This window comes from Amblyraja radiata, chromosome 28, assembly GCF_010909765.2.
Source record: "Amblyraja radiata isolate CabotCenter1 chromosome 28, sAmbRad1.1.pri, whole genome shotgun sequence".
Lineage (NCBI taxonomy): Eukaryota > Metazoa > Chordata > Chondrichthyes > Rajiformes > Rajidae > Amblyraja > Amblyraja radiata.
In genome coordinates, this window is record NC_045983.1 from 18,440,248 (window position 1) to 18,461,965 (window position 21,718).

At 41.3% G+C, this 21,718-nt stretch overlaps 1 protein-coding gene across 1 annotated transcript in view; it reads right to left on the reverse strand.

Annotated features, from left to right (window-relative positions):
- Positions 1-16,820: 16,820 nt before the first annotated feature.
- ywhag (tyrosine 3-monooxygenase/tryptophan 5-monooxygenase activation protein gamma) overlaps positions 16,821-21,718 on the reverse strand; it is a 42,427-nt gene continuing 37,529 nt past the window's right edge. The window contains exon 2 of the mRNA XM_033045966.1: positions 16,821-18,867. Within this exon, the coding sequence (XP_032901857.1) occupies positions 18,211-18,867 (657 nt within the window). The 3' untranslated portion in view covers positions 16,821-18,210. The remainder of the gene's footprint in view (positions 18,868-21,718) is intronic.

Consider the following 21,718-nt stretch of genomic DNA (forward strand, 5'->3'; position numbering starts at 1 on the left):
CAGTCGCTCCATTATTTCAACATATGACAGTCCCGCCATTCCGGGAATTACTCTTGTGAACCTACGCTGCACTCCTTCAATGGGAAGAATGTCCTTCCTCAAATGTGGAGACCAAAACTGCACACAATACTCCAGGTGTGGTCTCACCAGGACCCTGATATAAAAATTAAATCTTTCGTTGATTGGGCAATAAACGCAGGAAAAGGGAACCATTAACTGCAGCATAGAAAAGAGCTGATGGTGCATTTTAGGCAGGGGCTAAGAATTTTAAATAAGGACGTTTTGTTTGAGGGAAGTAGCTTTAGATTAAATAACTAGAACAGTTTACATAATTAGAATGCCGAAGGATACAGGAATAGATACATAATGAAGTCCTGTGCCTTGCCACATGACAAGCAAAATGTGATAGTCTTCAGAGAGATCAAAGGTTGGTAACTGAAATTGAAAGCTATTTTGTATTTTATTTCAGTAGATCGTAGCTCATCAAATCAGTAAAATCCTTGCCAAGTAATCTACGAAGAGCCTCATGCTTCATGCATGAGAGGAAGAAGGAGACTGAATGCTGCACTGTCTAGGAAGTAAGTCTGTTGGACAAGACTTTAAACCTTCTGTTAAATGTCCCCTGGTTCCATTTGGAAGAATGTTAGTGCAGTTCTTCCCTTTGACTTCGCTGATATCAATTAAATTGTTAAAACAGATAAGTTGATCATAAGGTGATTTGCTCATCTTGAGATCTTGGAGCACCACCTAACCGGAGATATTCTCTATGTCCTTTCCATCCCTCTTCCACCCTATCTGCAAACCAAAAGTAACGTTCTCCCTCTTTCACAGTTCTGATAAGTTATTGAATTCTTTCTCTTTCCTGCTGAGTGCTTTCACATTTTATATTTTCATTTCAGCTTTCCAAATCCAGAGTATACTTTCTATTTTTCAATCCAACATCTCTTCCTGCCAGACTAATTTGATTTTTTAAATTTCTCATTGAGCATCATCCATCCTCCTTCTGCCCGTTATCATTTCCCAACTCAAACCCCACTCTGTTCCTTCTTTTGAAAACTTGCATTCTGTCTTTTTTAACCATTTTTTTTGTACCATCCAAGCCATTTCAATTGATATTAGATAGAAAACTCTAAGCTTCATTGGACTTACATTGATTCTTTGTTACTGAGTATTATACAGTGCCTGTCATTTCTCATTGTGTATCTAGGGCAATGGAGAAAATGGTATGGAAGAACAAAGAGCATGGAGATAGGTAGCAGATCAGCCATGATCCAACTTAATGGTGCAACAACCTCAGGGCTACCACTTTTTGTTTCTATGTTCTTTCCTGCGGCTTTTCTATACTCAGATTCAAGGACAGTTCCTTCCCAGCTGTTATCAGTAAGTAAGTAAGTAAGTTTATTGGCCAAGTATTCACATACAAGGAATTTGCCTTGGTGCTCCGCCCACAAGTAACAACATGACATACAGTGACAGTTACGAATGATTCAGAAAACACTAAACATTAATAATAATAAAACATTAATGATAAAACACCATTGATCAAGCATGTGAAGCAACAAAATGCCAGATGAAAGGGAGGCTACAGATTTTTGGCTGTTGAGTAGAGCAACTACTTGTGGATAAAAACAGTTTTTATGTCTGGCTGTGGCAGCTTTGACAGTCCGGAGTCGCCTTCTAGAGGGAAGTGATTCAAAGAGTTTGTGGCCAGGATGAGAGGGGTCAGAGATGATCTTGCCCGCTCGTTTCCTGGCCCTTGCAGTGTACAGTTCTTCAATGGAGGGAAGGTTGCAGCCAATAATCTTGTCTGCTGTTCGGACGATTCACTGCAGCCTCCAGGTGTCGTGCTTGGTGGCTGAGCCAAACCAGACCATGATGGAGAAGGTGAGAACAGACTCTACGATGGCCGTGTAGAATTGGACCATCATTGCCTGTGGCAGATTGTGCTTCCTCAGCTGCCGCAGGAAGTACATCCTCTGTTGTGCCTTTTTGACTGTGGAGTCGATGGTAGCCCCCCACTTAAGGACCTTGGAGATGATGTTTCCCAGGAACTTAAAAGACTCCACAGATGTGACTGTGGTGTTATTGATGGTGAGTGGGGTGAGGGGAGGGGGAGCTCTCCTAAAGTCTACAATCAATTCCACTGTCTTAAGAGCATTGAGCTCTAGGTTGTTGCTACGGCACCAGGACGCCAGCTGTGACACTTCCTGTCTGTAGGCAGATTCCTCCCCACCCTGGATCAGACAACTGAATCAGACTTTGCTGCCTTAACCTTGCACTAAACGTTATTCCCTTATCATGTATCTATACAATGTAATGGCTCGATTGTAATAATGCATTGTCTTTCTGCTGACTGGATAGCATGCACAATAGCCATTCATTGTATCTCGGTACACGTGACAATAAACTAAACTGAAACTGCTCTAGTTATAAACAATTTAGGCAGATATCTGTTCCATTCTTGGAGCACAAGAAATACAAACAATGATGGACAGTTTGACCCTTTGTACCTGCTCCACCATTCAATGACCATGGTTAATCTTTTCCCACAACTATCCTACACTAGCCCAATTTATGTCAGACTGCATTGTAATCCATTTACCACAATTTTGATCATTTGCCTGAATTTGTTTTTTTAAAAAACCCACAGACATGGAGATAGCGAACTTTAATTAACATAACTGTCATTAGTACTGTTCAGAATGGGATAGCCACTAGATGCTAGATTAGAGAGAAAAACAGATACTGGAATAATTCAGTGGTCTGTCATCTTCTCTGGAAGACATGGATAGGTGACATTTCGCTTCGGGACCCTTCTCCAGATCCTTGATCACCATCTTTCTGCACAGTATATAGTATGTAGAAACAAGACATTTACCCCTATCTTCATGAGACATCTGTGAATATTACTTATGAGCTACTTTCAGTTATCAAGAGTTGGGGCCTAACCTGTTTTCGTTTGAGCGCACATTGGATCATTGTTGCCAGTGGCAATCTCCTTGGTAACAGTTAAAGGATAACATCACTGTGGTGGGGATGCAGCTGCTGAGACATTGGTAATGCTGTCAGGACTATATGAATTGAGCAAGAGTCAGTATGTTTACCTTCTAATGGCTGAATGTTAAGGTAGGATTGGTTGCCAATCTGCAGCTTGCAGCTGATTTCCATCAGATTAGGTGCACTACGTGAATAATCTGTGTGGTAAAGGAATTTGTGTGGTAAAGGTAGATTTTGATGCTGCAGAACAAAGGCAAAAACAGCATATTTCCAAATGAAGATGACATGTGTGTTCAAAGATAACATTTGATGTAATTTTCCATCTAGGTGTGGGCGTTTGGATAATAACTAAAAGGGAAAGGCTCTAATTTCTGGAGCCCATTTGACTATCGCTCAAATTGGTTTTCGAATAGTAAACCCGTTTTTGAAGGCTAGTCACGATTGTAATGTGGAACTGCAACATTCAATGTGCATACTACAAGCTCACATAAGCAGCACTGTAATAATGATAAAGCAATCTGCATCTGTGACAGTCACCAAGGGGCAATGCTCTTTCTTGTGACTGTATGCGCTGGTAAGGTGTACTGCTCCCCTAAAAAGTTCATTGCAGTTTTATGTACAGCTGCGAATAGTGTTGAGGCAACTGCCAAGACGTGGTGCCTTTTGCATGCAGGCTCAGTGGACTATTTCTGCACACTTTGCTAATCTGGAGATTATACTGGACTGTTTGGAAGAAAAGAATTTCTCTGTGTATTTGCACATGTGACAATAACGCACCATTGAATCATTATATGCAAACTGGCACCTTTGGTTGACAACAAAAGCACTGCTGAGGGAAAAATATTGGCTAGGGCTCTACAGGATAACTACTGTCCACCTTTAAGAAATTCCTATTGCATGTTTTACGTCCACCAGAGAGATTAGACATGGCCTTGATTTAACTTCATTTGTAAGACTACCTCCAACATGGCAGCCCTTCCTTCATACTGCAATGAGATATCAATCTAAGTTTTTATGCAAGTTTCTTTAGTGAGTCTTGAACCTAAAACCACTGTCAGACACAAAAGTGCTATGAATTCAGTGCTATGAGCTGCAGCTGATATTTGATTTAGTATATAACAGTACATCTCAAATCAATAATTGAATTATTTCACCAGTCGTGTGTGAAACATGTTTGTCCCCTGATCACTAGGCTCTCTGCCCTGCCTCAACCAAATAGCTATCTTTCTTGTAAAAGTCTATACAATGCAATTGGTTGGGCTCTTAAAAAATACAAGCATCTCATACAAACAAAGTCTAAACCTCAGATAATGTTGACATTTGCCAACTTTTCTGCAGGGTTCCCTGCATTGCAATAAAGAGCAGAAAGCTTGGTTACTCATATGATATCTTTCATAGTATCTCAATACCTCAAAACATTGTTTGAATTGTAGTCACTGATATAATGGGGCTCATGCTGTCGACCTCCCCATGGTGAGCCCTGTCAACTGACCACAGTCGGGCGAGCGACAACAAACAGAGAAAGCAGCAGCGCCGCAGCTTGGCGCCAACCCGGAGCATGCGCCCTTTTTACGGCGGGCAACTACAGATGTCGAACCGGATGGCATCACCCTGCTGCAGACTTCTGCTGCCTCAAACGCAAGAAGAAGAAGACTGATGTAATGTAGGAAGCCTGATATCCTATAACAATGCTCCAATGAGCAGTAGAGTTCTTCTATTATCTTGGTCAATATTTGTCTCACACAAGACTACAAACAGATGAGCAAACAAAACAGCTGAACGCATTTAGTGGGTCAGGCAGCATCTGTGGAGGAAAGTGGACAGACAATGTTTCGGAGCTTCAGTCTGCTGTTTCTTGTGTTGCCACAAGTAGATGATCCAATTAATTAATTAATACATTGCTTTTCGTGGGATCGTGGTGTCCCTAATTCGATGCGTTTGTTTCATACATTACAACAGTCACTACTGTTCATTAAAAAAAAAGCAATTTAACAGTTTGAAATTGCTTTTGAACATCCTGAGATCGTAAAAAATATTGAATGAATGTGTCTTTGTTATTGTGTACATGCAACCATTCTGGCTTGTATGCCGAGCCGGTTTTTTATCGCTTCCGAGTCTCTGACCCCATTCTGGAGCCATGCATTATTTCTATGTCTGAATGAGGCTACTGTGGAAGCTGTCATCATCACCTTTTAAAACTGAAATTGATTATTGTTGGCCAAGGGTTATGGGACCAAGGTGGATAATTACAGATCGGCCATTATTTAACTGAATGGCTACTCTTGTTCCTATGATTTGAAATTTATGGTGAAAAAGTTTGTGGGTTTGAGTGAGGGTGGGGAGTTGAAGTCAGATAAATTATTGGTGCAGTGGGAAGAAATCTACGACATGTATATTTCTGCGTTTAACTGCTACATATTAGGCTACATGGGTACAATATCTCTGGTGGGATAAGTTGGCAATTTCAGTTCAGTTTAGTTAAGCCTAGTTTATTGTCACATGTACCGAGGTACAGTGAAAAGCTTTTGTTGCATGCTATCCAGTCAGCAAAAAGACAGTACAAATGTCTTGTTTCTACAGACTTTACTGTGCTGAAAGATGGTGATCAAGGATATGAAGAAGCTTCCCGAAGTGAAACGTCACCTATCCATGTCTTCCAGAGAAGATGACTGACCACTGAATTATTCCAGCACTATCTGTTTTTTTCTCTAATCTAGCATCTAGTGGCTATCCCATTCTGAACAGTACCAATGGCATTTAATAGGAATGTAGTTATGTTTATTAAAGTTTGCTATCATATCTGTGTTTTCTTAACAAATTCAGCCAAATGAGCAGAACTGTGGTAAATGGATTACAATGTAGGCAGAATGAAATTGGGCTAGTGTAGGATAGTTGTGGGAAAAGATCAACCATGGTCATTGAATGGTGGAGCAGTTACGAAGGGTCAAACTGTCCATCATTGTTTCTGTTTCTTGTGCTCCAAGAATAGAACAGATATCTGGCTGAATTGTGTATGACTTGGCGAGTTTCAGTTTAGTTTATTGCCACATGTACCAAGGTACAGAGAATAGCTATTGTTGCGTGCTATCCGGGCAGCAGAAAGACCATACATTATTCCAATCAAGCCATTACATTGTACAGATACATGATAAGGGAATAACGTTTAGTGCAAGGTTAAGGCAGCAAAGTTCGATCAAGGATAGTCCGAGGGTCACCAATGAGGTAGATAGTAGTTCAGCACTGCTCTCTGGTTGTGGGACGATGATTCAGTTGCCTGATAACAACTGGGAAGAAACTGTCCGTGAATCTGGAGGTGTGCGTTTTCACATTTCTATACCATTGGCCTGATGGGAGAGAGAAGAATAGGGAATGGCCTGGGTGCGACTCATCCTTGATCATGCTGCTGGCCTTGCCAAGGTAGCATGATGTATAAATATGGACCTGTATAGAAGTCCATTGAGTCAGTATGTTAACCAGCGATGCTAAACTGGTTTTGAGCTGGTTTGTGACACATCTGTTGGTATTCCGTCAGCCTCCAATAATTTTGAATATTTAAACTTACCTTAACCTCCTCAGTTGTAAGTAAAAATGCTCTAATCTCCCCACTTAACTTCGGTCTACCACTCTGTCATCCTTCTTGAACAGCATCATTCTTATTTCTGTCCCTTTGTTTACAAAATGAGGCATGGTATTTATTAATATTAAGCACCAGACCCTGCATTATTCATCTTGGTTGAGTAGTGATCTAATATATTGACTTTAGTGATTCAACATATGAAAGCTGACTCACAATTATGCAAGGTACACAAAATTGCTGGGGAAACTCAGCGGGTGCAGCAGCATCTATGGAGCGAAGGAAATAGGCGACGTTTCGGGCCGAAACCCTTCTTCAGACCAAGCTACAGTGAACAGCCTTAGCTGCATTTTACAGGTGAAATATTAATGGAATGGTTTTTCAATACTCTGAGTAATGGGTAGATCATGGTGCTATGTTTAGATAGGATGTTCGAACAATTTTGAGCCAGTGGTGATTTCTTGAGTTGTCAGTGTTGATTTCTGGAGTTGTTGATACCGATCTGGTCATACCCTTGTTACAGTTGGACCAGAATAAGGTGAACAACCATGTTTTGAAACATTAATGCCTGCACACTGGACCCATTTCGGCCCATCGATCCCAGCACATTAACACTACCCTACACACACTAGGGACAATTTTACATTTTATATCAAGCCAATTAACCTATAGACATGTAGGTCTTAGGAGTGTGGGAGAAAACCCACGCAGGTCACGGGGGAGAACGTACAGACTCCATACAGACAAGCACTGTAGTCAGGATCGAACCCGGTTCTCTGGCGCTGTAAAAGCCCTGTCCCACGGTACGAGTTCATTCCAAGAGCTCTCCCGAGTTTGCCCTGATTCGAACTCGGAGATTTACAGTAATGGCCACTCGTCGGTAATCGGGGCTCTCGTAGACATTTTTCAACACGTTGAAAAATCTTCACATGTCTTCCCGTGCTTACCTGCCATTAGCGAGTCTTCCCGAGTACCTGCTGTTAGCGTTACGAGCCGCGAAGAGACGTCCCTGAGTTCCGATGTACCAGCTACGTTCATTCTCCGTGCATACCACAATTTTTTTTAAACTCAGGAGAGCTCTTGGAATGAACTCGTACCGTGGGACAGGGTTATTAGGCAGAAGCTAGCTCTACCACTACGCCACCATGCCACCCCCAAAGTATAGTCAAAATCTGATAGAATTAGCACTTGTCACGAAATAGGCTAGGTGATCTCACTTTCCTTTCTGTCTTGCACAGAAAGCTATTTCAATTTGTGATTTACACAGGTACTGATATCATTGCAGTGCGTGGTTTTATTTTCTTGGTAAAGGCCTTTGCTGTTGAATGTGTGTTTGGGAATATCAGCAATATGTGAAGAGTGGGTGAGGTGGGGTGTCAGGGGTTATGGGGAGAAGGCAGGAGAATAGTGTTAGGAGGGAGAGATAGATCAGCTATGCTTGAATGGCGTGTAGACTTGATGGGCCGTATGGCCTAATTCTGCTCCTATCACTTATGACCTTAGCAGTCATTTGTGCAGTTTGCTGTCAGTTCTGAGGCCGCGCCGATTTTAGTATGATGACCCTTTAAATTGCAAGTTAATCAAGAATGCAGCACACTGTGCTTTTAGTTCTCCGAAGATTGTCCCACATGTTTGTTGCCTGGGGCTATGAGCTCCAGTTTATAGCAGAAGGAGCTGAAATGTGCATTGCATGATGATTGATGTCTTCAGATGCTTAATATGGATTCCAACCAGAAGTGCCTGGTCCAATTTCGCATCTGGCTTCGTTCCACCTGGAAATGATCACTAATGTAAATTACACTGGGTGAAATCAATTTCAGAATACAAAGTGTTGAAATGAACAGTGGTATGTATACAGGCTCCAATTACTCTACATAACAGTGTTGCTCCAGTTCTTGATGATTCAAAGGGAAATGTAACGGAAATAATTCTGTATTATTAAAAACAAAATGTGACATTCTAGCTCTTACATTTTGTTGCTCCCAGAACTCTCATTCTTGTTTACACTACTAAGATTCATTTGTGGCTGTGTTTTGTTTATTTACAAACTGCAGACCATATTCTGCTGAGGTGCTGTTTACTGCACAGAATAATCTACCAGTCAGTGATGCTGTTCAATAGCCTCAGTAAAGAGGCAGTGTCGTTATCTATATGGTTCTCTCAGTTTTTCTCATTACGTTACGGCATCTCACCTCTGACGTAAAACATAGAACTGTACAGCACAGGAACAGACAATTCGGCCCATGATGTCTGTGGCGAACATGATGCCAAGTTAAACTATTCCCTTCTGCCTGCACATGATCCATATCCTTCCATTTCCCACCTACTTTGAGTCTCATAATTGCCGCTATTGTTTCTGCAACCCCCACCATCTCAGACAATGCTTTCCAATCACCTACCACTGTCTGTGTAAAAATCTTGCCTGCACATCTCCTTTAAACATTTCCGCTCCCACCTTAAAGCTTTACCCCCAGATATTTGACATTTCCACCTTAGGAAGAAGATTCTGACTCTCTACCCGAACCTAACTAACAAACTTCTACCAGGTCTTCTTTCAGCTTCTGAATCTCTAGAGGAAACAATCCACTTTGTCCAACCTCACATGATAGCTAATACTCTCTAATGGAGGCAGCATCCTTATAAACCTTTTTTCTGCACCTTCTCCAAAGCCTCCACATCCTTCTTGTAATAAGGCAATCAGAACTGCACACAATACTCCAAACGGGATCTAACCAATGTTTTATAAAGTTGTAACATGAGTTCCTAACTCTTACACAATGCCTCAACTGATAGAAGCAACATACCATACACCACTGCATCTGCTCGTGTTGGTACTTTCAAGGAGCTATGGGCTTAGATCCCAATATCCCTTTGTACACCAGTGCTGTTAATGGTGATTTGCCCTTACATTTGACCTTCCAATGCAGAGCAAATCACACTTGCCCCGATTAAACTCCATCTGCCATTTCTTTGCCCACATCTGTAAACGATCTATATCCTGATGTATCCATATTCACCGTCTGCAACTCCACCAATTTTTGTGTCATTTGCAAATTGCTGACCTACCCATCTACATTTTCGTCCAAGCCATTGATATATATCACCAACAACGGATGTCCCAGCTCAAATCCCTGGAGAACACCACCAAGCTCAGCTAGAATAACACCATGCCACCACAACCCTCGATTTTCTACGGGTAGGCCAGTTCTGAAACCAAACTAAGAAGCCACCCTGGATCCCATGCATTTCAATTTTGAAAGTTCTGCTATTACGTGCTTTTTCTTTTCGAAGAAACCTAGCGTTAAAGAAAATTGCATTATAAAAACAATGGGGGAAGGGGTTAGAGAGTTTCATACTCACAATAACAAAGTTATTTTTTTGCACAGCAATAAACATAGGTTTATTTTTGTCACTGCAAGCTAAAAATACTAAAGGCTTTACATTACATTGTTTAATAGGGTGTCATTGCATAAGTTTAAATGAAAGCGATGCCTTGATATATAGCTGTTGATATATTTTAATCTACCTTGATATATATCCGTTTGGTCACCCACAGTGAAACTAGCAGCTGTGTCCTTAAGAGACAATGGTATCTCATTGCTGGTTACATGGAAACCATGTTTATTTTCCTTGAACTCTATTCTTCCAAGAAACATATTTTTCTGCTTATACAATTCCAAAGTGACTTCAAACGATTTTCTTGATTGAAATCGTGTTATAACCAATTCTGTCCGCATAATGTAAGTAGTGTTCCCTAATTCAACAACGGTGTTATATCCATTAGCATTAAGAAAACTTAGGTTTCAGCAGACTCATCTGTACTATGCAATCTGGGGTCAACTTTATTGCTAACTTTAGCTGGACCCTGTCTGTGCACTGCTTGTTCTTTCAGGAAATGATTTACCATGGTTGTTGTAGTATTAGCAAGATTAACAAGTTTGCTGATGCTACAAAAGTTAGTGGTTTTGCAGATAGTGAAGATGGTTGTGAACGGTTGCAGCAGGATCTGGATCGATTGGCCAGGTGGGCGGAGGAATGGTTGATGGAAATGTGAGGTGTTGCATTTTGGGATGTCGAACAAGGGCAGGACCTACACAGTAAATGGTAGGCCTCTGGGTAGTGTTGTAGAGCAGAGAGACCTAGGAGTACAAATGCATGTTTCCTTGAAGGTCGAGTCGCAGGTAGATAAGGTGGTTAAAAAGGCTTTTGGCACTTTGGCCTTCATCAGTCAGAGTATTGAGTATAGAAGTTGGGAGGTCATGTTGCAGTTGTATAAGATGTTGGTGAGACCGCATTTAGAATATTGTGTTCAGTTCTGGGCATCGTGTTATAGGAAACATATTGTCTAGCTTGAAAGGGTTCAGAAAAGATTTACGAGGATGTTGCCAGGACTAGAGAGTGTGAGCTATAGGGAGAGGTTGAGTAGGCTGGGTCTCGATTCCATGGAAAGTAGGAGGATGAGGGGAGATCTTTTAGAGGTATACAAAATCATGAGAGGAATAGATCGGGTAGATACACTGAGTCTCTTGCCCAGAGTAGGGAAATCGAGGACCAGAGGACATAGGTTCAAGGTGAAGGGGAAAAGATTTAATAGGAATCCGAGAGGTAACTATTTCACGCAGAGGGTGGTGGTGTATGGAACAAGCTGCCAGAGGAGGTAGTTGAGGCTGGGACTATCCAATCGTTTAAGAAATAGTTGTACAGGTACATGGATAGGACAAGTTTGGAGGGTTATGGACCAAGCGCAGGCAGGTGGGACTAGGGTAGCTGGGACATTGTTGGCTGGTGTGGGCGAGTTGGGCTGAAAGGCCTGTTTCCATACTGTATGACTTTGTGACTCTATTAACCTCTAATTACATGTGCATCATTCAATCATTGTCTTCCTTCTCCTTGGTGTTGTGGAGAATATATTTGTTTGACAAAGTTGTCCTGCTCCTTTCCCCATTCAGTAGTGTGGTTGGCAACTTCAGGTCAGTGGCGTTGCTCAGGTTAACATTAAGATAGGGTTTTTATTTGTCACTTTGCGTTCTCTTGAATGTTTGGGTATATTTCTCAGTAACACACTGCCCTTTTGAATAGCCAGGTGATATGGCCACAGCAGTTTCCTTGCATCCCTTTACATGTTCTTTATATTCCCTAGAGGTGCATGGAGTCTGGTTGCAGACACACATTTCTCAGAAATTCCTTGTCTTGAACTGCTGCAATAATGGTTGTGACTCAAAGCTTTCATTCCTCTAATGTGGGAACTTGGGATTAGAAGTCTGCAGCTGTGAAATGCCTTTTTTTGGTTGTGTGTCAACAAATCAGCTCCCACAGGTCATGGTCTAAATGCTACCCTGGCAGTCATCATCTCTTTTTGTAGTTACTCTTGAACTTCTGGCATATGCAGCATGTTGACCCTATTTTCATCACTTATTCATTTTTCAAGATGTGGGTGGTTTTGGCAAATTATGTTTATAAAGCCGGTGATGATCTATGACTTTGAAAGGCCTTCATCATCCAGACCGTGGCCTCTTCTCGCTGCTACCATCAGGCAAGAGGTACAGAAGCCTGAAGTCACATACCACCAGGTTCAGGAATAGCCACTATCCAACAACTATCAGGTTCTTGAATAGACCTGCACAATCCTGTTCCTAGTCAGGATTAGAATACGACCAGACACATCTTGCACTACTCTGGACGTGTATTCTAATAGTGTTTTACATTTACTGTTGTGTAGGGTTTATGTAATTTATGCATCATTTATGTTTTTGCATGTGGTCTGATCATCTGTTCCAGTGATGCTGCTGAAAGAGTTTCATTGCGCCTATACCTAACTATACAGAAACTTAACTATAAGGTACTGCAACATTGTTGTTCAGAGAGATTCGTCATGTCTTTGTAAATATTATAAGCCCCGTGTTTTTTAGGGGTGCACAGGAAACAGACGATTGTTGAGCCTAAGAGCATCAGAGACAGAGATCAGCTGAGCATAGAATCTGTATACACTAATTGGGGATGTCAGCCAAATGAGATGCTCCCACCCATTCAAAATGAATTCACATCCAGTGGACAGGAAATTGCACATTGGAACTGCTATCTCTTGTGCAGAGCACTGGGGGTTAACAATCTGCTGGCACCGATGGGCAACTGGAGGCTCCCCCAAGAGTTCCAGGAGACATTCAGTGATTCTGGACTAGAACGCATGGATCTCAGGTTGAGGGGCGTGAAAGGTAATTGGTAACCAGGGAGAAGCCTTGAAGATGGTGACTTACCTCATTATTTGAAAGATACAGCAGTCGCAACTGGAGAAGAGAAGACTAGGGTGAAGTCTAGGAGTGGAGTAGGAGAATCTAGAGCAGAAGATGGGGCTAAAAGGGAAAGTGATTTAGGGGAAGATAATTGAGATGGAGAATTGAGGGAAGGGACTGGGGTGAGGCTGTTAGTGGTAACAGCTTTGGGATATGAAGGAGGCGAGATAATAGAAGGAAAGAGAGAACTATGTTTTGTTGGGTCTAAAGGTCTCCAACCCAAAACACCACCCATATGTTTTCTCGTGATGTTGCCTAACCCGGAGTTACGCCAGCATTTTGTGTCGATCTTAGGAGAAAACTGTGTCTGTGAAGGGCAAGTCTCTTATAAAGGACACAGACTAGCGCTTGTATATGCTTGCGTTTTTATGCAGAGTGTACGTCTATAGACTGTGCAGCAGATCCGAGCCTCCAGTGTGAATAGCTAAAGAATTCCAAATACTGGAAATCTGAAACAAAAGCTGCTTCCTTCTCCACATGTGTTGCATTTTTATTCCAGCTTGGATATCCTTGCCATTGGACTAATAACTCACATTAACCTCTCTGCACTCCATGTTGGAGATAGGGCTGATTTCCCCGATTCCAGGATCTTTTACCTTGTGCATCTGGCTTTAACATTACAAGTTGTCAAATGTCTTCTGAAATTCATAATACACTACTTCTTCAGGTTCTCCTTTCATGACTGCTTTGAACTCCTTCAAAGAACTGCAGCAAATTAGTGAAATATTTTTTTTTTTCACCCATGAAACCAGTGTCAGTTTTTGTTAGTAAGTTTCTAAAAATGACCAGCTACCTCTTGCTTGATTTCCTTATTATAGTGCCGGATGAGATGATTCCAGCAGATTTTATTCGAATTTAAAGATAAACGCCCAAAGATAAACAGGCCCTAAATCCCACACCAATGATCGACACACATTCACACTGATTCTATATTATTTAACTTCACATCCAGTCCCTACTGTAGGGGTAAACTTAGAGACCAATTAATCTACAAAACTACGTCTTCAGAATGTGGGAGGAAACCCATGCGGTTATAGAGAGAACATGCAAACTCCACACAGAGGTCAGGATCTAACTTATGTCTGTGGTGCTGTGAGACAGCAGCTCTAGCAGCTGCACCACTGTGCTGCACATTGTGCGCTGTCTATACTATTTCATGTCTGATATTTAAAATAACTGGAATATAATTATTTAAGTCTCGCAGGTTTTCTACATAGATTTTGCTTGCAGATTTTACTTAACGTTGGTGATATTTCTATTACAAATTTTCCCTCAAGAGGTGGATGTGAATACTTTACTGGTAACATTCTTCCCATGTTGGTGTACCTTGTTTCTGATGATGAGAGTGGTTTGGAGGCACCTGCAATCATCCTGTCATTTTATTACATGGCTTCTAATAGAGGCAGCTACATGTGAAAGAATCATTAAAAAGATACAGAAGGAACCCTCTCCCATCCACTGTGCATTTAATCCAATCACCTCACATACAATACCCTAATCCACATGCCCCCAGCCAACCCCTATCCTCCTTAAGTAGCCTCTCACAATCTGCTCTACCCAGTCCTTAATCATGCCAGATCTCAACCTCTCTGAGGCTCTGATTAACCAGGCACCCAATTACTTGGTGTCTCTGCATCCCAATACCCAACCCTTCAGATCCAGTGTCAGACAGGACATTAGCCTTCCTGTTACAGCTAGAGTGCACAATGAGGCCTTGGGCCCTTTTGATGTTTGCAAATGTCACAGCTGTCTTTACTGACACTCTAAAATCAGCTTCACAGTTATACTCACAGCCAGCATTTCAGACTTTTCCATCATAATCTCTCAGCAGATTGTACAGCATAGCCAACTTCCAGAAAAAGTCGTATAATACAAGCAAGATGTCTCCGCACTTAAGTGTTAATAATAGTACTCCTTCTGCTTTGCCAGTGGCATTGGTGGTTCATATGTCATCAAATTTTAGTTTGAAAGGCTCAACTCTGCCATTTTTTAGATCATGCTCCATAAAATCTCCAATACAGGATCAATAATATTTTGACCATGCTGGAGAAACATTGTATCTTAAAAATTGCAATTTCTTTACAATCCAAAACTTTCACTGTGCTCCTTAAATGGTGGTCCGTTGAAGGATTATGGCTGGAGGTGGGAATACCTCAATCCTTCTGAAATCCTGACATTCTCAAAATATTGACTTCTCTCTCCACTGATGCTGTTTCACCTATTTCCACAACTGCCCCCTTCCTCCCCCCCCCCCCCCGCAAATATTTTTCAGGCTTCCAACATCCTTAGCATTTTGCTTTGGTGCCCCCACATTTTCTGTCAAAATGAAGGCAAAGCATAATTATAGGTTCGCCAAAAAATTAATTTGTCAGTAAAAGCCTTGGTTTTGGGCCAGAGCAGCACCAAATAGCCTCAGCTGTTCAATCACTAGCAGCTCAGTCAGCATGAATTCACCATGACGTCATGTCTTGTGTTGCTCCCAGACGGAAATGCCTTTCCATATCAGTATTATTTGGCAATGCTCGATCATACTCATTATCTGTATAAAGTTGAACTACAAAACTGTGGGACTGCGAGAACTCCCTAATTTGCCAGTGTCTGGCATTCTACAAAAATGAAAGCAAGCAACACACACACACACACACACACACACAAAAATAAATCTGAATCCCTCTGGCTGAATCCGTTACCATCTTCACGGCTAGATGTCAGAAGCTACCCGCTGAGCAATACCCACGTTGAAATCTATACATAATCTCGATAGTGTTAGTATGCCTAGACCCTATTGCAGAATGGGGTTTATTGCAACAAATTCAAGAAATTAACATCAGCTATTTATTTTATTTTTTTAAAGAACCGCAGTCACATACCAGGCAGGAAGTTGCTTTGCTCAAATGTCAGCTAAAGTTGGACTCTGACTGAATGGCCCAGAAGGAGTCATCCTGTTATGGTCAGGGAGTCTCAGCAGCTGCAAGCAGGCTCACTGTGTTAAGGAAGGATGAGCCCGCAGTAGCTATAATTGTCACTGCGCTACTGTGGGAAATGGGGAATATTGGATTGTATGGATAGTGTGCAAACCGTAGCATATGGTGCACCGACATAGTAGTAAAGCATCACAAAGCTTAAATTTATAAAAAGCCAACCTACTTGAGAGGAAACTGAGGAAGCAGAAGACACTATTTCAGGATATAGCTCACTCCAGTTCAGTTTGAAAACTGCTCCCCCATTGTGTTCAACAGGAAATGTTAATTATCATAATCCTGATAACTACACCAAGCACGTCCCAGATCTTTAAAATAAGTAGAGTGTATAGGTCACTATTGCCAACTTTTGGCTAAGTATTGAAGTTTTAATGTACTTCATGTTATTGAAGTCAGAATATGAAATTAGACAAAGTGCACGAGAAACTTCCCTCAGCAAAGTTGTGGTCAAACCTACATTAATGTGGTATGAAAATATTTGAGATAGGAGCTTAGTCCCATCAACACCTTCATTGTAAAGAGGTTCAAAATGTACTGCCGTGGGGATTACAATTCCTAGTGGCATTGTGAAAGAAAGATCTCAGTTCTGATGGTACATCCCAAAGCACTTATAAATGACCCATTCATTTTAAAAGGTTTGTTTTGAGGAAGCGCTGCAGGCAAATTGGCACATCAGGTATCCATAAAGAGGAATAGTATCAACAAATTGAATTGTTTCCAGTGGCATTATCTCTGATATGAACAGCTTATGATATCATCAGAAAGAATTAATCATGCAATTCTGCCTGTCCTGGTGGGCATAAAAAGTAACTCTGCAGATTGTGCCGACAGAGGCCTATGCAGACATCACACGAGCTGATACTCATGTGGATCAATAAGCAAAGGACACTTACACCTCCATCCTCAACTTCCATTGCCTTTGGAGCACCCCTGAACACAGACAGTGAAGCAGGCGGAAGAACTCTACATAAGCAGAAGAACTGATTTGCGATTTTATTAGCCTGTGTGCGACTGCTACAATAATGACTCACATTCAAGATATTCCATCACTGAGAAAATTGCCAAGGAATGGTCCATTGTGTGGAAGGGGTTCCCCACAGATACACTGGGTTGGAGATAAAATAATCAAGTCACTTGCTCAAACTGTAAGAGTTCACTGCATAACATGACAAAAGCACAAACAGAAGCCTCATACTAACAAGTTCTGGTAAAAGCTCCTACACTGTAATAATTTCACTATAACAAAACACCAGACATCAAGATTAAGCTAGAACACTGGTGCTTTCAACAAGTCAATTACATAATTGCATGTCACTATAGTAACGTCCATAACAGACCAATCAACTGTTACGATCATTTGGGTAGAGCATACTCCAGCAAATCAGTTACATATGAAGACTAGTATTTTTGCCATTAGAATACATCACATCTATAAGTTAATAAATCTGAGCTACTGTTTAAATACATCACCAGCATGCACAATATTGAAGCATAATAATCATATTACACTTGATAAGACAGCATAATAGGCAAGTGCATCTCTTTTTAAAAAAACAAATAAGCTGCTTGAAGATCAATTCCCATTATTTTTCTTTTATGAAATCTGCCCTCGATTCAGCCTGACCCAAACAAATGATCCTATGCTTTCAGTAACATGTAGAGGGGTCTAAGTAGTAGCAATAACTAATCTCTGGTCTGAAATGCCGTTAGTTAAACAATGGTAGGCACAAAAAATCCAATTGGTTAACAAGGGTTGCTCTAAATCATAAAAAAGCAGGTCTTTCCAGTGAAAAGTACATCTGCCAGCAGTTTTGAACTAGGTCTGATGCTACTAGATCTCAATTGTTCTATTATTTAAATCTAGAAATATTGGTCTTTGCAAATCATTTATTTCAGGACTTGAGCCATAATCAGTTTCTAATTTAGGGAAATGAGAGCCTGGAAACACATCTACGGCTTTATAAATTAGTCTTTTTTTTTTAAATAGGCAAATTAATATAAATAAAATATCTTGTACTGTATTTTGTTAATACGAGTTTTTGTTGAAAGAGTGGAGGTTACTGAAACCACAAGAGTATTTTTTTGTGCAGACCTCATCATTCAAGTTTTACTTCTCTCTAGCTTTACGTTAAATGAAACAACTCCACTTATTTAACTACAGAACAGTCCAAATGCCAGTGTGTGGCTCCCATTCCGAACCAGCACGGCCAAGTCTGACTTTCCGCTAGTGGTGTTTTGGCAAATGTCGAAGAGGCGTCAGAGAGTGAGGGGAGGGGGTAAACAGAAGCTCTCCCTCCCCCACCCAAGTGGAAAAAAAAAGACTGCGGTCGCAGCTGCAGCAGCCAGTTTCCCCCTCCCCCCCCATGGCTTAATTGTTCCCTTCCCCGCCTTCGTCATCCTGCTGGTCGCTTGTCCAGAGTGTCAGATTGTCGCGGAGAAGCTGCATGATGAGGGTCGAGTCCTTGTAGGAGTCCTCGTTGAGGGTGTCGAGTTCGGCGATGGCATCGTCAAAGGCGGTCTTGGCCAAGTGGCAGGCCTGCTCGGGGGCATTCTGGATCTCGTAATAGAACACCGAGTAGTTGAGGGCCAGACCCAGTCGAATGGGGTGCGTGGGCTGCATGTGCTCCTTGCTGATCTCGTGGGCCTCACCGTACGCCTTCTCCGAGGATTCCACCACTGTGGCACGTTTCTCGCCAGAGGCCACCTCTGCAAGGTAGCGGTAATAGTCTCCCTTCATCTTCAGGTAGAAGACCTTGCTCTCATACTGTGTGTCGCTGCAGTTTTTGATCAGGTAATTGTCTAAGAGGTTGAGCACATCTTGGCACACGGATTCCAGCTCCTTCTCTATCTTCTCTCTGTAGGCCCGCACCATCTCGATCTTCTTCTCATTGCCGTCCGCCGAGGTCTTCTGCTCGATGCTGCTGATCACCCTCCAAGATGAGCGTCTCGCCCCTACCACGTTCTTGTAGGCCACGGAGAGAAGATTCCTTTCTTCATTGGAAAGGGCTTCATTCAGCTCTGTTACCTGTTGTGAAGACACAAAGAGTCTCATGTTAGGCAGAAACAAATAATTTAAATCCGTACCATCACTTTTTCCGACATCGACCAACCGAGGACACAGAACCAAATCAAAATTACAGATGCTAGAAATCCTCAGCACGTCAGACAGCATCTGTGGAAGGGGAAACAATAGTCGTTCAAGATCATAAGATCTGGAGAGAGTAAACAAGCTATTTGTAATATTAATTCAGATTTACCCTCCAGGATGGCCTAACCTGCTGAGCATTTCCTACAGCTCTCCATTTTAAAGACTTTACATTCTTTTATTTTTCTCTCTGCCCACAGCAACCTATCAATAAGATAATTTCTGCCCTCGGCCCATCTATGATATTTCATTTGTCTTAACGATCCTTCCCCTTTCGTCCGATTTCCTTCCAACCGGACAAAAGGTCTTGGATCCAAAATCCAAAATGTTAATTTTCTTTCTTTACCCAAATGCTACTTGACCAGCCGAATGCAACCAATTATCCATGTCTCTTGTTTTTGACAGATGTAAGACAACATAAGCAGCATATAGTAACAAGGACAATATTTTAAAACCACAAAGTATGGGCCTGGTATTCACTGCCAAAGAACAGCAGTGGATATGCAATATCAACTTCCGTTGAATAAAACCTTACATTTTATCAGGCCTAAGCACAAAAAGCATGTTATTGGAATTAATGGAGTAGCGCCACCAATGAGCTGCCTCAGGGATAGTGAAGTGAATGACTCCTTTGGTTGTGTGAGATTCACTCACATAACTGAGCGACTCCAATCCACTGGGCATGTTGGACCATGCATAACATTGTAATTTTTACCAGCTGAAGATGGAAGCAATGGCACCTTAAGGCAACCAATTTTAACTGGCGAGTACAATTCACATGGTTTGAGTTCCTGCTAATAATGTATTACTGTTGTTTCATGCTACAACAAAAATTGTGCTTTTTCACCCCCACAAGAAAACAAATGTTATAATTGATCAGGATAAAGAAACCACTGGGGCTATATTGGCACTTCACACAATGACTTAGAAGTGGTGCCTGGTCCAATCAGTAAACGTGATCTGCCTTTGATCCAAATTTCTCTCTCCGGTCTTCAATGGACTTAATGATAGCATCCGTAGCTCTCTGGGCTAAAGAGATGCCCAACCCAAAAGATATTCCTCCTTATCAGTCTTAAATGGGACTTTATTCTTTATTCCAAATCATTCTATTTTTTATAAATTCCAAATGGAAATATCTAAATGCCATCCTTCTGGCCCCTTCTGAATTTTGTTTCAATCACCTCACTCTTGTCAAGCCCAGACAACATAGGCCCATTATACTCAATATTTATCAATAAAACAACCTCTTCATCTCAAGAATTAATCCAGTGAATCTTCTCTGCACCAGCACCAAAGTACATTAGTGACCACACTTTGACAGAACTGGAGGTTGCAAAGCATTCTGGGAAGCTCTAGAAGGATCTATGCAAGTGCTTATTTTGCTTTATTGATTTGTTTGTCACAATCAAGCTACAATTTTGCTCCTCAGCCATCATCGACATTGCTTTAGTTACCGTAGGCCTCCTTAATCAATGCTCTGTGTGTTTTTAAAGCAATATGGTTTCAGATTTGCCCACTGGACCCAACCGCTCAAACACATCTAGAGATGAGGAAACATCATAATTTCAGTTACAAGTACCAATTAATTTAAGAGTGTCCTATCAGTCCTAATGCCCAGAACAGAAAATGTACTAACTGCTAAATTACAAGCTGAGTTACACCAGTTTTGTGACTGGTTGTTAATTCATATGCTAATCAAATGTTTATTATTATTTTTTTGATTAATAAACAGAATGCACAGCTTGTTTTCTTAATACTCATAGGACACAACAAAGCGAAATACTTAAATCTGATGCTACAACGTTGAAAGATGGTTTGAACGATTGAAGAAATTATAATTCTTCTCATGCCCCCAATGGTGACAATTACTTTTCCTGAAATGTACACGTACTTGTATAGGGAGGGTGTAATGTATTTGTTATTGAAGTATGTGCAAGGGACTAGAACTGTTTTGGAATAGAACCTGTAACTAGACAATGTCCATTGCACAACATAATAAGCACAAGTGTTTAAGACGATAAGGGAACCTATTGTTGAGCACTGGTTGCTAAATGAGATGGGTTTCAAATCATTTCAGAATGATAGGAATAATGTATTCAACACAAGATTTTTATAATGCGTGTTAGTTTTATCCTGCACCTATGAATGCAATATTTTCTATTACACCATGGCCACCACTCTACAGACGTCACATTTGGGAGAATTAAGGTTAAATAACACTAAGCCTGGGTTAAAAGAAGATAGTGATAGACAGATGCAGAAGGGCATGTTATCAGTAATGGAACAATCAAAAGTGGGATGTTGCAAGAAACCTGAATTGAAGGAATGCTGACCCAAGATCTGAAAACCAAGCCTGAGGAATACAAAAGCTACCGCTGCTGCACCAAGAGCCTCAATAGATTTGCAAACCAGGAGTAAAGAGTGAGCAGAACATGTCTTTTCAAGACAGAAAAGGACTCAAAGTGCTGAATAACTCAGCGGGTCAAGCAGCATCTGTGCAGAACATGGATCAGTGATATTTCAGGGTGAGACCTTTCTTCAGACTGACTATATTTTCAAGACAGCATCATTTTGGGTGATCTCAAATGATTTGGCATCATTCTGTGACAGTTAAATTAACCACTCACAGAATAGACAGCATTTCTGGAGAGAAGGAAGGGTGATGTTTTGGGTCGAGACCCTTCTTCAGACTGGTTAGATAAGGGAAACGAGAGATATAGACGGTGATGTG